The following is a 19,526-nucleotide window of genomic DNA, read 5'->3' on the forward strand; positions in this document are numbered from 1 at the left end:
CACCAATGTTCCGTGAGCTGTAGATCTGAAAATTATTTCAGGGGTTCCTCGAGATCTCAGACTTTTTGCCAGGTGTTCCTCGAAGGCAAAAAGGTTGAGAAACACTGCTCTAGATGGTTAATAGCAGCACATGGTCACTAGGATCTCTCTCATCAGTCTGTACTCACTAATGTCCTTGGATAATTGCATGCCTCCTTACAATATCTTCCAGACACCTCTCCTGTAATTCTTAAGACCAGATCCCAAAAAGAAGTCCCTCAGTCAGCAAAAATGAAAGAGTAAAAGAACCAATGAAACACATGCAGCTCAACTGATTTCAGTGAGCCAGTAACTAGATTTTCCAAACCTATCACCTATTTAGGAGAATGCTACAACTTTAAAGTATACTTTTCAGACTCTTGAGAGAAAATCTGAGACTGCAAATACAGATGTTCTGAAAAAGCTGGTTTATTATGACTATTATTCAATTTGTTCCCCAAAGTTTGAGTTAATGCTTACCCAGAGATGGTTTCCCAACCTCATAGACGTGTGCTTGTGGTGGTTTGCGATACATTTTATAGTAAACTAGCACAGCAATCACAACCAGAAATGCTGCAGTTACCGATCCGATCACAGCACCTATCAAAACTTGATTGCCACTAGCTGCAAGAAAAAAAAGAGGTTGGACTATTTGCATGTGCAGTGGAGAACTGATTACCCCTGTGGATAACTATCAACCTTATGAGAATTATTATTAATTAAACATAAAATATAAATCTCACTGCCCCACCTAATCCAATCAAAGAATGCTTTGCATTGTTGATTGGTTCCTGTACTGAGCAACCGACCTCTTGTGTTCAGAGTGCACCAAGCCAGCCACAAAGCACAGTACCCGGAAACAAGTGGAAATCACTGGAGTATCGGTATCTACTTTCCAGATTCCAGGGGCATTGGCTAGGTGTGGTCTATGCATAGTTGCATTGGTCCAAGCAAGACCAAAGTAATTATGTATAAAACATTCATGTCTGAAATTCTTCTTAATTATGCCAGAAGACAGACAAAATGGCACCTGCCATACTGGGTGGAAAGATATTTCCTATAGAAAACGCCTTTAATTACTGCCATATTGTATAAGTTGAGCAATACTTTTAATAATATTAAAAGGAGAGACTTTCCATCACACATTATACATGCTCAAAGAATGAACTTAAAGAATGGTATGTAGTAGGAGAGTGTAATGTTTCTAGGTTGTGTAATGAGCAATGTGTAATGCAATATGGTTTGTATGGTAATACTATAGTATGCAGGCAGCAATTCACTGACACTGCAAAGTGTTGATAGAAGGACAGATGCTACAGTGGATATATATGATTGCCAAAACAACAGGTATGAACCTGCAGGTAGTGATGGATGTCTAACATACCAGAACTCAAACTATGGAGTAAAGTTCTGTGTACTGGAGGAACCATACCACTACTGGGAAACATGCAAATGGACTTCTGATTGGTCTGGTGTTGGCACCAAAATGTGCCTCACCCCGATTCTTCTTAGATAGGACAGCAACCCACTGCTGGTAGATAAAAGAATAAAGGGAGAAGAGAGGCACCTTCTGAGTGCAATATGTAAGAAAGATTTGATGAACCACCTGGTGGTTCATTAAAACTTTTCTTACATACTGCACTCAGAGGGTGCCTCTCTTCTCCTTTTTTTCTTTTGTATACAGAGCTAGCTTACTCTGAGATGGCTGCTATCTGAAGCAGTTACTAGCCATAGACTTTATTGGGACTTATGGACATATAACACTGGACTTTAGCCGTTAGTGCGCTGAGATCTCTCTTTTATTTATGCTGGTAGTTAAAAGCCTTCCCCATATTGTGCCCAACTCCTGGCCAAAGGCCCGCCCATGACATCCCTGGCCATGGGCCTTTAAAGTCAAGAAGAAAGGAATATCCACACATTAACTATATTTTCTGCACTTTACTGTAGCTTGCAAAGATGGCTGTGACACTGGACAGCACCGATGGGCACTTTTGAGGCTGCACTGATAATCAGAGCACTGATAATCAGTGCCCTGATTATCAGTGCAGATGTCTGCTTTAACATTTGACAGTTACCGGCAGTAATTTCCTCATGCTGTGACAGTGTGAGGAAAGTACTGCCGATAATCGGCAAGTGTATTTACATGGTGGTCAGTTGTGATTGGAAAAAGCTGATCATGTGGTAAAAGGCGGTTGTGATTGGTCTTTTACCATGTAATGTGATTAGCTATGTCCAAAGGACACAGAAATCACAGACAGCGCTGGATGTGGGCCGGTGGGGGCGCATGGGGGGCATGTTCTGGGAGGACATCATATGACGCCCTCCCAAAATTGAACAACCGAGTTGTAGCCATCAGTCGACTATGGCACAGTAGTAAAGTGGTTAATAAGCCATTTCCCCTTGTTTCTTCTTGGGAGCACCAGTGTTGGGACCAACCACCCTAATGTCACCCTCACTCCAAGGTGTACTAGTACGCATGTCAGAGAACACTTAGCCTGGTCTAAAAGACATTTTGCATCCTCCTTATAGTCCACTTCAGTCCATAACAAGAGTCAGGGTGACTATAGCTGGTTCTCCTGGGTGTTAAACTAGCTCACCCAAGCAGCAGCCCCATGAGGGCCCTTGACAGTAGCTGACTACATCCACATTGCTGTGGGGTGTTTGCCACGTATCTCTAGATTCCTCCTAACCTGGCACTTAAATGGGCACTGTCTCCACCCGTTACATCACTACAGAACGGCATTGTCTAAAAGGGGACTTAACCCCCTATTACATAATTCCCTATTACCACACTATTTTGGGACAGAGCCATCTAGTGGCAGGCTAGCTAACTGCACCTGCTAACATACATACTGGCTAGTGAGTTGTGTGTGTTGGGGGCAGGATTTAGGCCAAACACACGTACACCCCAAAAGTTTGTTTTTGAAATATCCTTTCAATTGTCTACTAGTTAATGTCAAATTGTGAAGTGTCAGAAAAGCTGTCCAGCAGTCAGGGATGCTGTGACCAATCATCTTCCCTCTGAAATATACCCTTCCATATTTGTATGAAATGCCTAGGGCAACATAGTGTTAATTGCAGCTGTCTTGTTTGCTATAAACTCCTGGAGGTTAGGGATAGTCAGGCTGATGAAGGAGCCATGGTGAAGCCTCTGAAACTCCTTGTCTGATTGGTCACAGCATCCCTGACTACTTGACAGCTTTTCTGACACTTCACATTTTGAACGTTCACAGGAATTTCCCATGGCGGCTCTCTGGATCTCTCACACTGGCTTCCCTTCACGCTTCGGTGATCCTACCAGCTTGGACCGGGAGGGGAGAACACCGTAAAGAATGTGGACTCACTTGTAAGCTGTTGATATGCCTACTATTCAGAGACATTTGTTAGATCCTAATACACTGTTTTTATGCTATTTCATTTATTAAAATTTACTGCACCAGGGCTGCTTGGTATCTCTTTCTCCCTCCCTTTCTTCTCTTATATGGCCATCTTTAGTGAGGAATATTCCTTCTGCAGAAGGAGGAGGTGTGGAGACCACTTGTTATGTACCTTGGTTGGAGGCTAAGTTGACAATGGGGCTTCCCTTACAGCTTTGGTCCCATCACCCCTGAATGAGGTGACAAAAGTACAAGGCTCAAAGAAGCACGGATGCCAATAACTTGGTATCAGGTGACTGCTTTGGTCAGGGATGTATTCAAGGTGAGCCATGCTCACACATGGTGAGACAGCAGAGTGGTCAGAAATCAGGGTGAGGTCAGTACCAGGGAAGCAAGCAGAGCAAAGTCCAGAAGCAGGCAGAGAAGTCAGAGGGAAGCTGAGGTCACTATCCACAATCCACAGAGCAAGGTAGGATACAAGCCAGGTCAGCAACGGAAGAACAGTCAGCATGAGTAGGAACACAGGAACATGGATCACAGAGATCACTGAAGAACATTTAGAGATTAGCACACACCAGGGTCTGCTTTAAATAAACTGCTTGGAGCCAATGTATGTGGATGTGCACACTGGTACGCACTGGCACACACAGATACGGCTATGTGTGAATGCACATACTAGCCCAAGCTCATGGAAATGAGCATTAGCTGTATTAAATTTGCTGCTGAACTGAGCTTTACTCTGAATTCTGCACCATCACAGTCTTTGTGTCGAGGCCAATATGTGTCTGCTGGGCATGGAATCTCACTGGGGAAAGGCCAGTTTGTGTGTGGTGGGGTTGGGATCTCACTGAGGAAAGGCCAATTTAGTGTGTGGTGGGGTTGGCATCCCACTTGGGAAAGCTCACTGCTAGAGCATGTTCTGTAGAGATAAATTTAAGACTTTAGGCAAAATTCCCCAGTGACAACATGAAAGTGGCACTAAGACATGAATCGGAAATACTGTAAGACAGGATACTCATACATAAAATTGTAATTAATGATTGTAGCCTTTCAAAGGCATTATTCATTTTAAAATATAATGATGAATGTACAACCTGATTTTTCTTTCTGACTCAGATAATTTTCTGTACTTTTTTTGTCCTATTACTGGAGTAAAACTAATAAATCTTTTTTTCAAAAACTAAAGATAATGAAATTAACATTAGGAGCTCATTTACATTTCTGTAGTGTGTAAACGTGTATTGGGATAAGGCGGTCTAATGAGAACAATAGAATGTCCCAAAAATCAGACATGCCTCAACATTTTCAACGCAGCGTACTGTAAATCGCAACACACTGCAACACATGTGCACTGCCATAGCGTGTTGGTGCAGTACAACACAGCCAGCAACATATAAATGTAAATGGGCCCTCATATCTCCAATTTTAGGGATTTTCCCAGTGAATTCTGAAACCTGTTTGACAACATTGCCTTCCAGAATCACATCAATTTTCTATTCACCCACACAATACACAGAGCAACATTCCTTCCTGTAATATATAGATTTTCCAGTTTTAAAGTACTCCACCCATCAATTATTCTGCAGAATGACGTGCACATTAGTAATGGTAAAAGTTGGACACATTTAAATCTCAAATTAGTAAGTGACATGATAAACAGAGAGCCATGTAAACTTGTAATGTAAGATTGTGATGGAATAATTGTAAATAGGACAGAATAAGTGCCTAAATGTAGGGATAGGATTCCTTTGTTATTTAAAGCTTAACCCTGGGTACAACTTTCATTGAAATATATTCCTTAATAGCCACAATGGATATAAATCTATTTATCAAAATGTTTTTGAAAACCCAGATAGTAACTTGCAAAAGTGGTTATGACATCATCACTATACTGTAGATAGTTTGGAGAGCAGAGCTGTGGGAGGGATTTAGCAGGTCCACTTACTAGTCTTCCTGTGGATGGAGCCCGATATTGGATAACCATTAGGGAGGAAAGACACAAGGGATCTGGGTTTGAAATGAAGTGTATTGCATGAAAGTTCCAACAATACAGTACAGGGTTTAGGTAGAAGCAGTGAACGGTTAATAGCACTCACAGTGGGCTATGCAGCCCTTACAGAGAGCGACACTCGAATACTGACTGCATCTGCCAGAGGAGGCGACATGTGGACAAAGTTGTAACAAGAAGATGTAGCAGAAAGGCTCCACACTGATGACTGTCGACCAGTCCCTACTCTGTCCCTCCTCCTCTAGAACTTCTCCCAGCTCTAGGCAAACTCACCCTGACCAGCAGGTTACTGTCCCTATCCTACCCACATGCAAAATGTGCACCAACTGTAGGGAGTCAGTGGTTTTACAAGCATTGCCCTCGCTACAATGTCCACAGGGTGATCCAAGGCAGCAGCGTTCAATCACCAGCCGCTCACCTGATGACCCCTGTGGAGACCTAAAAGGAATGTGAGTTCCTCCTGTCCTCCACTCTCCCTGCATTGCAGTGCTGTCAGCGCCACCTGTGTGGGGAGGCCAAACTGCTCCTGCCTACATGCCTGCAGAAAACTACAGGAGGAGACGGATACAAGACCGGTCATCCTGTACAAGGAGAGAACATCAGTGACTTGTCTTTGTTACAGGAAACTCCTGGTCAGAGCCAAAGTGAAGAGTTATTTCATTCTTGAATACTGCAAAGATCTGTAAGAACTACAAAAAAGGCACCAAGAATAATGTAAAAGTGTCCATACACTGTTAGTTTTTTCGTTCAGCAAGCAAGCAGAATGAAAAAAAACTGACAGATGTCTCCATTGGCACAAATGAGGTGGATGGAGGAATCCCCGAGTCGGTGCAGGTTCTACTGCTGTCAAATTATACTGATCAGTGGCTAGAGCCGCTGATCATTAAAAGTTATCCAGTGTGTCCCTTCAACAGAAGTCAATCAGGAATGGCCACACACTAGTCAACATTCAGGGGAGAAGGTGTTCCCTGCTGAGTCACCCGAATTTCAGTCAGCTTAAGTATATACATGGCTCTTGTAATTAGACAATATCTACAGTATTTAGCCCAGATTTCAGCTTTAAACAAACATGTTTCACTATCTCTTTCTATAAAATGCTCCCATGTGCAATTTAGTTCCTGTTGTCTAATTGGAGGGTTCTTTACGAAAAGAGATAAAAGGCTGTTGTTAGGTCAACGGCAGGGGTGGACTGACTATTTGAGCACTCGGGCACTGCCCCATGAAATGCCCCTGGAACCTTTTATAGGCTTTTTTGGGTGTGCTTTGAGTGTGGGTAAGCACACAGGGTCCCCATGATCTCCTATTCCCCGGGGGCCCCATGAGTTGTCAGTCCGCCCCTGGTCAACGGCATTATGCAGAGGTAGTAAGGGAATCAGACCAATTCCATAAGTGTTGACTGGGTGGAACTGTTGTCTGCTGTATATATCAGGACTGCTGAAAATATGTTTCAGAAATACGTTTTAAGTGTAGATCAAATGGTTTCTACAGTGTATACAATTTACTGGAGTTTGTAAAGCATTTGGCTACATACATTACATACAAGGACATACAGTACCTGTAGGTCACAGTGGAAGAGTTACAGCTACATTTTGCACTTAAAGATTTCTCCCTAAATATCTGCCCTTTCCCAATTTTTCTGCCCCTCATGCTCCTTTCTCTGTGTGACAACGACCTTTGAGCAGTAACCCTTGGACATATGTAGCAGGCAAATAAAGGCCTCTTTACAGTGAGTTAACATGTAGCTTGTGTCTGATTGCTGTAGGAAAGACCAGGTAGCTAAAAAGGAGAACCACTGTGCTTAAAGGCATTGTGGGTTTGTAAGTTAAAAGCTTCTAGGACCTAAATAAAGGTATCAGTGAATCAGCCGACAATACCGCTTGGATGTATGTTTGCCTAATTTGGTTTGCACACCTTAGCTTGTCAACAATGTACACTATAATAATTGCAGTCGGGGCTGCTGTTAGAAATCACGGGGCCCCGTACAGCCCCCCCCACCTCAAAATGATAATATATATTTTCAATAAAGTACTCTAAAATCATTATTAGCAGGCAGCAGGGAGAATCGTTTCTTTAACAGGAAAGGTGATTGGTGCGGCGGAAACGGGGGGGCGGGCAGGGCCGATGCTTCCACTAGGCAAACTAGGCGTCTGCCTAGGGCGCAATGTCACATAGGGGCACCTTGGAGAAGCACAGGTCATTACTCACTCTGTGTGGGACGCCGCCACATCATGAATGATCCTTCAGCTGAGGGGAGGGGATGCAAAGGGGGGGGAAGGACAGAGGAAGATGTTGGATGTCCGGGGCCAGTATTGCAGCTATGCTGCCGCTCCTTTCAGTGTTCATCTCAGACTTAGTCCCTTACTGCAAGCAAGCTGGCAGCTACTGATCACTGTGGAGTTCCAGCCCTTCTCTTTCCATTCATCAGTGGAGATGGAGCTGCACCTGCGGAGGAAGGTAATGTCTAACTCTGATGTCTCGTGTCCGTGTGAGTGTGACCCGGCTGGCCGGCTATCCATCACATGTGCAATGTGTTAGTGAGTGATGACATCATTACAATCCCACAGCCTGCTCTTCTAGTGTCTGCTGGGCCTGCTGATCTGTGTCAGTGTTGGTGGTGGTGTTGTGTCGGATCTGTCACCGTGTGGGATTGCTCAGTTCAGCTGCCTGCTGTCACAGCGTTTTAGCCCCCCCCCCTGCCTGGGAATTCTAGCCTGGGATCTGTCAGATTGTGGATCCATCATCCTCCATTCACTGCAACTGTCACCCGGCTACTGCCAGCCACAGATACAGTCCATCTGTGACCCTAATTTTGTCTTTAATATTGGTACTGGTGGCATCTTATGGCACTTAGTTTTGCAAATTAAAAGAAATGCAGCAGTTTCATGTTTGGTTGATTTATTATTTTCTACTGTTTTCAATATTATTTATTTATTTATTTTTTGGGGGTGGGGGCACAAGTAGCTGGTCATGCCTAGGGTGAAAATAGTCTAGCACCAGCCCTGGGGGGGAGAGGGGGGCAATTACAGGAACTGATGCCCTGTGTGTCCCTTTCTGCAGCAGCTGAAAGCCAATCAGAAAGTGAGAAGAAGAAGCCAACTGGAGAGACATGTAGGGGATCAGTTCCCCTAATCCCCTACCAGGCCCCTCCTGCTAGTCTAGGTCCCATACAGGAGGACTAGTGATACCCCCTTCTCAGTGGTCCTGATTGCAATTTTTAAAACTTACCTTTGGGTTTGGAAGCAGTGGGATGAGAGCTGACTGGTTGAGCTTGAGAAGGTCTACCTGATTTCACCACAACAGGAGGTGTTTTACTGTCTGGTTAGAATAAATAAAAAAAAGAAAAATGTTACTATTACAATAGTATTTAACATAACCTGTAGGGACTAACTCCTTTTACAAGGGCAGATTGTGTTACTACAGGGTACTGGAGACGACGGGGTAACTAAACTGTTCACTTTGCAAGGAAAGTTGCACTTTTCATGGAAATTTCCCTCAGAGATTAGTAAATGAGGTGAAGTTCTGCTGACTTCCGCTATTTAATCATGTTCAAGCAAAAATGCTGATTTTATTTTTCTTGCACTTGATAAGGTATTCTTTGCACAGTGAAGTTTCACCCCATTCACAAAGCTCTGCAGACAGTTCCCATGCAAAGTGCAACATCTGTTGCAAAGTGAACAGCCTATTTGCCTTTTGTATTCTATTACTGATTACTGGATGTGTTTGGGAGATGACTGCTGTGTGCAACAGACTTCTCCTTCTCAGCCGGCAAATTGCAGGTAGTGTGGGGTGAAAGGTGAGAGCCAATATCATTTTGTGATAAAGCTGATCTGCAAATACCCCTGTGTGGGTTGGGCCAGTTAGGTGTCCGTTTGTGAACCAGCGGTAATAGATCGCTGCTCAGTTCTCCGGCATTCTCGGAGAACACAGTTCTCCTGTGAATGCAGTTTATGAAGCAGTTATCAGAACTAAGGGAGAACGGTCTCCAAACGCTGGAGAACGGTCTACAAACGCTGGAAAATGGCTGATTTTACTATAATCTCGCGAGATTACAGTAAAAGATCAGTTTAGTAAGCAGAGGTAAATTATCTCTGCTTAGTTTTCTGTCCCTCCGATTCTCCAGCTCTGGGCTGGAGAATCTGGAGGGAGAACACAGATCTCCAGAGAAGGGCTGACATGATCTCCTGAGTGTCATAAACTGTGAATGACCAGAGAATAGCTGAGATCTGTTGAATCGCAGCTATTCTGTGTCTCATAAACGGACACCTTAGTTCTTTGTATATATAAAAAAAAAATAATAAAAGCGGATCTGCAAGATTACTTGCTGTTCTTTCATATATGCCTTTCAAGGGGTGTTTCGGCTACAATTGAATACAAGTGCTTAAAATATGTAATTGGGGTCATGATAAAAAGGACCATTTCCCTATCATTTTCCTGTTAATGTGTGTAACTGAATTACAAAATGTAGACAAAAAAAAAGGACTGCTGTAATGCTAATGATATGAGCCAACAGGACATGTAATGAACTGGTGCAGATTGTATTAAACAGCTTCAGGCTACAATATGCTAAAGAAAATGGCAACCAATCTCACACAGGACTCCGACTCACTGTGACCAACTATTAAGCCCACAAAGGGGCGAAACGTGTCTGTGGGACCTCTCTTGCAGATGGAGAGCAGAGCCAGAGCTGAAGCCAACTGACATTACTGGTTTCGTTTTGGTCACAGTGAGTCAGCGTCACGTGTAGACATGTGAAGTTCGATTCGTTCCGAATCAAAATTCGGATGAATTTTCCGTTATTCAGACATTCAGATGTATTGGAGTTCCAAATTACAATATTAATGAACTTAAAAGAATCTGAAATAACGAAACAAAATTTGGCCAAAATTCAAATGGATTTAAATTCAAAAACACATTTGAAAACATATTCAAATTTGAAAACCAATTTGAATTTGAAAACAAGAATAGAATAAAATAGAACAGAAAATAAAGAAATAGAAAAGAATAAAATAGAAAATAAAATAATGGAATAGAAAAAAAATAGAGAAAAGAATTGAAAATAAAAGACTAGAACATAGCACAGTAGAAAATAAGAGAGTAAAACAGGACAAAATAGAATAGAAAATAAAGGAATAGAAAAGAATATAACCCATTAGAATATAATAGAAAAGATTACAATAGAAAATCAAAGAATATAATAGAAAAGAATAGAAAAGATTTGAATAGAACATCAAAGAATAGAATAGAAAAGAACAGAATCAGTTAGAAAAGAATAGAAAAGATTATAATATGAAATCAAAGACTAGAATAGAAAATAGTAGAGTAAAACAGAGCAAAATAGAACAGAAAATAAAGGAATAGAATAAATTAGAATAGAATAGAAAAGATTAGAATATAAAAATCAAAGAATAGAATAGAAAGAATGGAAAAGATTAGAATAGAGAATCAAAGAATAGAATAGTAGAGAAAAAGAATAGAATAGAATAAAATAGAAATATAACTACCTTCCAAAATTCAAATTTTGAATAGAATGAATTTGAATTCAAACAGAATACATTAGAATTGAATATAAAATAATAGAAAAGAACAGAATAGATTTGAAAAGACTAAAATACTTAACAGTTTTATTTGATCGCCTGTGCGTTTTTTATTTAACTAACTTTGCTGTACACAGCCATCCTGAGCAGTGTGCCTGAGCTGACAGGGAGTAAACAAAACAGTCTTCCTCTCCATCGGTGATTGTCGGTAATCACCGGGTGTCGGCGGGTAATTACTGGCCAGGACCCGGTGATTGACATCTGTGGCCGCGAATGGCTGCGTGGGTAGGACGCGCGCCCCCTACCTGGAAATGAAAAATCATGTATATATACATGATTTTGCGCACAGGTGCCACTCTGTAGCAGTATTTCTGCTATAGGGCAGTCCTTAAGCAGTTAATCAGTGTTTTTTTGCTGGAAAAAAAAACAGAACTAGTGGGTGTCTAGAGGAGTTCTTTAGCTGTAAAAATGCTCTAATGATGAAAAACACGATAAAACGCAGAAAACCATTGTTTTTGGGTGTTTTCTGAGCAAATTTTTGTTTTTCCTTAAAGACACTAAAAAATGCAAAAACAGAAAAAACGTGGCTAAACGCTAATGCACAAAAACTACAAAACTCTGGAAAACTCACATTTTATAATGCGACTGTACACAACTAATGCTACCAGCGCTATTAAAACGCGAAGTGTGCATGGAGCCTAAATCTTCCTGAGTGATCAGTTCTTCCTCCTTTTGAAGATGCCAAGTGACAAAGTCTGTCAAGGAAGTGATGTCAGGTGCACAGACCTGAACTGGAAGTGCGGTAGCCACCATCTTTGTTAGTCTGCTGTTTGGGATATGACTTTTCTAAGGCAATGTGAGCCTTTTTAACATTTAATAAATAAGCACTTTTAAGTTAATACTGCTATATGAGTTTCCAAATTTCTTTCATCCAATCCCTGAGCATTTGCAAGGAGCCTTGAGGAGTTTTGCTTGCCATGAGGAGGCAGTTTATAGAGCCATCTGAATCTGTGCATTATTAAGCCCTGGGGTAAAGGGGCAGTATGTTTGGTAAGGGGACATCTACATGCAGTGTGTAACGCATGGAGGGAATTCGCAAAGTGAATCGAGTGTTTCCAAATGTGTCATTTTATTGTTATGAATTTATGTGAGCACAATTGTACTGATGTGTGGATTGGGAAGCTTTGTGTTGATCAGCCTACACATGGTGCTGTTCTAGTGTGCTTTTCTGTTTTTCAGAGGTAATAGCTACATAGGTAGTTAACCATTTTCTGTGCCTAAATATAACCTTACACCTTATGTTATTTTGCCACAATTTTATAACACCAGAAGAACTAATAGCTGCTGACTCTAACCTAAACTTTATTCTTAAGGTCTCATTCACACAAGCTGCCAGGGGGTGGTAAAAACAGGTGGTTCTGCCACAGTTTTACCACCCTCCCAAATGCCCACCTAAAGAGCAATACTGCCACTGCATGCAACCTATTCAAGTGAATGGGGCCACACCCAAGCACCCTGCAACCAGGCATCATTAGAACAGGAGGTAAGGGGAATCCTCCTATTTGTAGAAATTTCTGCTTACCTTATGTTTTTAATTTGGACCAGGAAGTTAAGGGTGATCTCTCCAATGCGGCATATAAACCAAAATATTCCTACAGGAGTCTTAATCATTCCAACTGGCTAAAGGGATGTCTGGGTATGGAAAGGCAGCAGGAAGGTGACCAAAAAATAGCTTTCCTCATAGACAGTTGTGAATGGGGCTATTCATAAACATTAATAAACATGTACAATGCTCAAAAAAATGTAAGGAATACTTTAAAAACACATCAGATCTCAATGGGGAAAAATATCATGCTGGATATCTATACTGATATGGACTGGGTAATGTGTTAGGAACGTAAGGATACCCATCGTTTGATGGAAATGAAAAATATCAACCTACAGAGGACAGAATTCAAAGACACCCCAAAAATCAAAATGAAAAGATGATGCAGCAGGCTAGTCCATTTTGCTGAAATTTCATTCATGGTACTCAGTAGTTTGTATGGCCCCCATGTACTTGTATGCATGCCTGACAACATCGGGGCATGCTCCTAATGAGATGATGGATGGTGTCCTGGGGTATTTTCTCCCAGATCTGGACCAGGGCATCACTGAGCTCCTGGACAGTCTGAGGTGCAACCTGGCGTCGTCAGATGGACCAAAACATGATATCCCAGAGGTGTTCTATTGGATTTAGGTCAGGCGAGCGTGGGGGCCACTCAATGGTATCAATTCCTTCATCCTCCAGGAACTGCCAGACATTGCCGTGCACCAGGAGGAATCCAGGACCCACTGCACCAGCGTACGGTCTGACAATGGGTCCAAGGATTTCATCCCAACACCTAATGGCAGGCAGGGTGCCATTCTCTAGCTTGTAGAGGTCTGTGCGTCCCTCCATGGATATGCCTCCCCAGACCATCACTGACCCACCACCAAAACGTTCATGCTGAATGATGTTGCAGGCAGCATAAAATTCTCCACGGCTTCTCCAGACACTTTCACGTCTGTCACACGTGCTCAGGATGAACCTGCTCTGTGAAAAGCACAGGGCACCAGTGGCGGACCTGTCAATTCTGGGGTTCAATGGAAAATGCCAGTTGAGCTCTATGGTGTCGGGCAATGAGCACAGGGCCCACTAGAGGGCATCGGGCCCTCAGGCCACCCTCATGAAGTCTGTTTCTGATTGTTTGGTCAGAGACCTTCACACCAGTGGTCTGCTACAGGTCATTTTGTAGGGCTCTGACAGTGCTCATCCTGTTCCTCCTTGCACAAAGGAGCAGATACTGGTCCTGCTGATGGGTCAAGGACCTTCTACGGCCCTGTCCAGCTCTCCTATAGTTACTGCCTGTCTCCTGGAATCTCCTCCATGCTCTTGAGACTGTGCTAGGTGGGTGACACAGCAAACCTTCTGGCAATGGCACGTATTGATGTGCCATCCTGGAGGAGTTGGACTGCCTGTGCAACCTCTGTAGGGTCCAGGTATCGCTTCATGCTACCAGTAGTGACATTGACCCTAGGCAAATGCAAAACTAGTGAAAAACAGTCAGAAAAGATGAGTAGGGAAAAAAATGTCAATGGCCTCAACCTGGAAACCATTCCTCTTTTGGGGGTCGTCTCATTGTTACCCATCTAGTACACCTGTTGTTAATTTCGTTAACACCAAAGCAGCTGACACTGATTAACAACCCCCTCTGCTACTTAACTGACCAGATCAATATCCCAGGAGTTTAATCGACTTGATGCTATTCTCTGACTAAATAGTGTTCCTTTAATTTTTTTTTTGAGCAGTGTATTTGCCAATGAAAGTGAACTACAGTGAAAGGTTAATAACAATACCCAGAGATCAATGTATTGCTTTACAGAGAGATACATAAAGAACAGCACTAGCCTGGTCACATCTTTGACTTATTATTATTATTAGACAGGATTTATATAGCGCCAACAGTTTGCTCAGCACTTTACAATATAACGGGAGACAATACAGCAACAATACAGTTCAATACAAGAGGGATAGGAGGGCCCTGCTCCTAGGAGTTTACAATCTAGGAGTTATGCAATGTGCTAGGCTACTAGGTATGAAAAGTAGAAGAGGTGGGCACAGGCCAACTGTTTGTGATCATGGCTGAATTCTTCACATTAGTTGTTTTTTCACTGCATGCAATGTGAGTAAAAGTTTATTTGGTTGTATTTAGTGATTTTCACAACATTAAAAAAACAAAAAAAAACATGTCTTAGCCAACACTCATATTTCAGTCTGCTTACCTTTCACAGTGAGCTTAACTTTGTCGCACATAAAAGAGTTTGGAACAGTGAGTTTGACAGTGAAGATTCCAGTATCCGAAGTCCTAAGGTCTGATATCAATAAAGATCCATCATACATGACTTTTTCTCGTCCTGTAAACATTTTCCCAGTAGTTGGTTGATTACTTGATCCTGGGTTGAATGTCACAATTGACTTAGATTGATTTGTCCCACCCCCCTTGTACCATTTGATCATTAGAATTTTGCCTTCATAGTTGACATTCAATAAAACAGTTTGGCCCACAGTTGGACTTGGGGGTTCTACTTTGATGAGAGAGCAGCAGTTATCTATTTGTACACATATAATGGCTAGGAAAGAAAAGAGAAAATGGAAGTCATATAGTTGTTTTTTAATATATGATTATAAGCATGTAAGGGTGACTACATCATCTAGTTATGTGTTTTTCAAATGTATTATACACCCATCTGAAACAACCTGCATTTATCTATATCCATGGTGTGAGTTAGCTTACTTTATTCAGAGTATATTTATGGGAGGATTGCACATATGTTATAAATTGCATATTTTGTATTGCACAGCACTGGTTTAGTATGTACTGTTTGCATATGTAGGAACACAGTGTCAGCAGCAGTATCACATTGGAGGTGGGAGTTTGCATGATTGCGCTGAAGTAATTTTGTAGTTTTTAATCTGCTTAGTATGTCAGTATGAAGGTCAGCCATAGATAAGTTGAAAACCGAACGAAAATTCTTGGTCATTTGTTTTTCGCATCAGTGTGCCAGTTGTGACACGTGATTTTTGGATTCCAATCGAAGTACACAAAAGTGGCAACCACCTCAAACTATAACTAGCCTTTGCAGGAAGGTGCACATGGAAGAGCAATGCACATCACAACAAACAAAGAATTTCCCAGCACACTAAACAGCCAGCCTCGAAGGTGCCTGATCCAACATGCTGGATTTTCTTTGAAAACAAAACGTGATGACACAATTATATGCACCATTTTTGTTTTTCAATTGTCAAAACTTTCGATTTTTGACATGTCTATGGCCAGCCTAAGAAGCTGGTGACAACCCAAATTTATGTACTAAACTAACATGGATGTAATTGGAGATTACAGCAAACAATATGCTGAAGATGTAGGCACTCCTCTTTGAACGGTCTCATTTTAATGCTACTGTAACAACTGTAAAGTCACAATAGGGATGAGTGTTTGAACATGAGGCTAAACTGATAAAACATGCTAGAATTGTAAGCAGAATCTGAGGAGGGCCATACTTTGTCTCATTTTGAACTGCTCTATGTCATCTAAAATCAGGAAAATTTATGTAAATTAATATTAAAAGAGAACTTTTGTTGGAGTAATAAATTAATAAAAAAGAGAATTTGTATCGAAATACAGTAACTCTCCCATGTACTGTACATGAAATTACCCACCTCCGTATTTTTATATTTCTATTTACTATTATTTTCTTACTTGCTGCAAGACATCCCCACTGACACCACTTAATAAAATCTTCACTGTAGATCATCTCACAAAAATTGTTTGGTGTTCCCTACCCCACAAGAAAACAAGACGACATGTACCTGGTAGATGAGACACTGAATAAGGAAGAGGATGGTGTGGGAATTTTTTTGCCAGGAATATAATTTCACAGCAGAAGCTTCAAACCTTGCAATTAATTGTGTCGCCTATCATTACTTACTTGGCTGACTGGAATGAATTTCCATAACATCTGAAACTGAAAGTATACAGGACAATAATAATTCATAACTATTGCTTTATTCTCCAGGAGAAACACATAACCTGTGATGCAGATAATGGAAATGTTAAAGTGCAGCTAGTAAATTGTGACCTTCCATCATTGGAAAATGGCTTGTCGTTCAATGGTGTGCTAGGAATCATGGTTGTATAAAGAAGCAGTCATATATTACTATATATACAGTATTAGTAAACATTGTTTTCAGCACTTGCTGATGATTTTAGGTAATCATATATACATTTAACATTTTACCCCTACACTGGAACATAGCAGCTTAAAGTGCTTTTTAAATATTGCAATGTGAAGATGGTAATATTGTTAAGCAAGTCAAATCTAGTTATACTTTTTCTAGAGCAATGATTGCTAACTTATTACTTTATATTACAGACTTTGCTATTTTTATGTATTATTACTATATGGTATTTATATAGCACCAGACGTTTGCACAGTGCTTTCAAATGGAGACAGTACAGTTACAATTCAAGACAGGAGGATTAGGGGGGTGCTGCTCATGAGAGCTTGTAAAGGAAGTAATGTAAACGGAAGGTGCAAGTGATACAAAAAGTTAATCATTGTGCAGTGATGAATTGATGGAAAAAGTATAAGCTCTGTTGTTAGGTAAAGGTGGGATAGGCTTCTCTGAAGAGATGAGTTGTTCATGGATTGTGTAAAGGCTAACAGAAGAGGAGATAGCTTGTGAGCTTTAGGTATGGTGTGGCAGAACGGTGGAAGAATTCTGGAGAAGTCATGGAGGAAGGCATGGGAGGAGTTGATGAGGGAGCTAGAGGAGGAAATCCTCAGAGGGGAGAGGATGGTTCAGATGATAATGTAAGACAAGGTTAGTGATTGTTTTGTATAGGGATGCCCAGATTCGGAGTATTTTCACGAGTACTCGTACTCGTGAAAATGCTCCTGATGCCTGAAACTGATACTTTGTGGTGCGATTTGGATCAATAAAAAATGTATGGATGCAAAGCATGCGTGACGGTGCTGAATAGCATGCGTGCCGGCGAGGATCAATCAAAAGCCGTGTAGCCTGTACTGTCATCCCTGCGAGGAGAGGAGAGAAAGCTACAGGGATTTGAAATCCCCGCGTCTTTCTGTCCTCTCCTTGCAACTGCATGACGCAAATGGGAGGGAGGGAAAACAGCGTGACATCGCAGACCAAGCTCTACAGCTGAGAATCCGGAGCATTGCTGCTGAATCTGCCTCCATCCTCTGCCTGATGGCTGACACCAAGGTATAACATCACAACACGCCCTTCTCTCCTACTTTCTGCTCAGCATGGGATCGGTACAGGGAAGTTTCCCGCACTGCTCCTGTGTTAACTTAGGCTATGACAAGCCTGGGTTCACACATGAGCAGTGGGGAAACCACATGCAATTTGAACAGAAATCGCATTCCTGTTCAAATCGCATGCTATTCTTTGTGGTGCAATTTGCGTTTATACATTTTGTATTGACTTAAATCACAACGCAAAGTATTGGTACTGGGTATTGGCAACTATTTGTCCGAAAGTATCAGTACTCGTACTCGCTGATCAAAAAGGAATGGATCCCTAGTTTTGTATGTTGTCTTTACTATTCCTAATTTAAGTTGTTGGGTGAGCAGAAACCAGTGGAGGGATTGGATGAGAGGGCCGGTGGACACATATAGCCATTAGTAAGATGAATGAATCTGGCAGGAGCATTTGCGATAGACTGAAAGAGGGATAGCCTGTGTAGAGTTAGGCCAATGAAGAGAGGTTGCAGTCGAGGCGAGAGATAGTAAGGAAGTTAATGAATAGCTTGGAGGTGTCATTAGTTAAGAAGGGGCTTATTTTGGAAATATTACAGAGGTAAATGCAACAATATTTGGGCAGTAATTGGATGTAGGGCCAAAAACAGACATCCGAATCCAGGACCACACACAGCACTCAGGCATGAAGCGAGAGACTAATATTTGTGCTGTTGACCTTGTTGGAAAGATCAGGAGAGTGGCATTGGAGAGGGGGGGGGAGGAGACTATTTCAGGGGTGGGCAACTGTGGCCCTCCAGCTGTTGGTGAACTACAAGTTCCATCATGCCTTTGCCTTTGGGAGTCATGCTTGTAACTGTCAGTTTTGCAATGCCTCATGGGACTTGTAGTCCTACAACAGCTGGAGGGCCACAGTTCCCCACCCCTGGTCTAGCGGATGGTGGAATAATATTATGAGTTCAGTTTTGGATAGACTAAGTTTTAAGAAGTGCTGTGACATCCAGAGCCTTGGGGGTTTCCTAGGGAATAAGGAAGAGGAAAGGAGTAAATAGGAGTTTTAGGTGACGGTGAAGGAGTGCTTAGATAGGTAAGAAGAGAACCAGAAATGAGAAAAATCCTGGAGGTCAAGGGAGTGGAGTTTTTTGTGGATGATCAGGTGTTCATCTGTATTTATGGCAGCAGAAAGGTCTAATAGTAAGAATATGGTATACCAGCCATTTGTTTTAGCGGTCAGTATGTTGTTGGTGAAATTTAGTACAGCAGTCTCTAGGATACGTTGTGGTCGAAAGAGTAAAGAGGTTAAGAAGGTTATTATTAGTAAGGTAAAACCTCAAATGGTTGTAGACTTTATAGGTTTGGGTGTAAATGGGAGGAAGAAGATGAGTCTAAAGACTGGTGGGGTCCAGCAAAGGCTTTTTAAGTATGCGGCTTTAGGGATCATCAATAGTAGTCCTCCATTCTAACAATAGATCTGAGGTTCTAATAAGAAAGGACAATACAATTTTAAGCATATTTTAAGTGTTTTTTAAATGCGTTTTTTATGTTTTTTGGCCAATTTGTTGTTGGGCATATTAGAAATGCATCAGAAAAAGCATCAAAAAAACACCAAAATGGAACTACATCCTTTTAATTCAGTGTCTCCATTGAAGTCTATTAAACCAAAAACACACCGTTTTGCATTTAAAAAAAGTCCCTGACCCTTTCCAAAAACGCAGCAGCTGGAAAAAGCATAGATGTGAACATGTCCCATAGGAAACCACGTTAAATGGATTGTAGTGTGTTTCT

At 41.6% G+C, this 19,526-nt stretch overlaps 1 protein-coding gene across 1 annotated transcript in view; it reads right to left on the reverse strand.

Annotated features, from left to right (window-relative positions):
- LOC149450540 (cell adhesion molecule CEACAM3-like) overlaps positions 1–16,274 on the reverse strand; it is a 29,996-nt gene extending 13,722 nt beyond the window's left edge. Inside the window, exons 1-5 of the mRNA XM_089691773.1 lie at positions 16,220–16,274; positions 14,742–15,089; positions 10,010–10,018; positions 8,625–8,718; positions 499–638 (exon numbers count right to left, since the gene is read on the reverse strand). Of these exons, the coding sequence (XP_089547899.1) occupies positions 499–638; positions 8,625–8,718; positions 10,010–10,018; positions 14,742–15,089; positions 16,220–16,274 (646 nt within the window). The remainder of the gene's footprint in view (positions 1–498; positions 639–8,624; positions 8,719–10,009; positions 10,019–14,741; positions 15,090–16,219) is intronic.
- Between the last annotated feature and the right edge of the window lie 3,252 nt (positions 16,275–19,526).

The sequence above is a fragment of the Staurois parvus genome, unplaced genomic scaffold (genome assembly GCF_062004578.1).
Source record: "Staurois parvus isolate SC_StPar_1 unplaced genomic scaffold, SC_StPar_1.0 ptg000572l, whole genome shotgun sequence".
In the NCBI taxonomy this organism is placed as follows: domain Eukaryota; kingdom Metazoa; phylum Chordata; class Amphibia; order Anura; family Ranidae; genus Staurois; species Staurois parvus.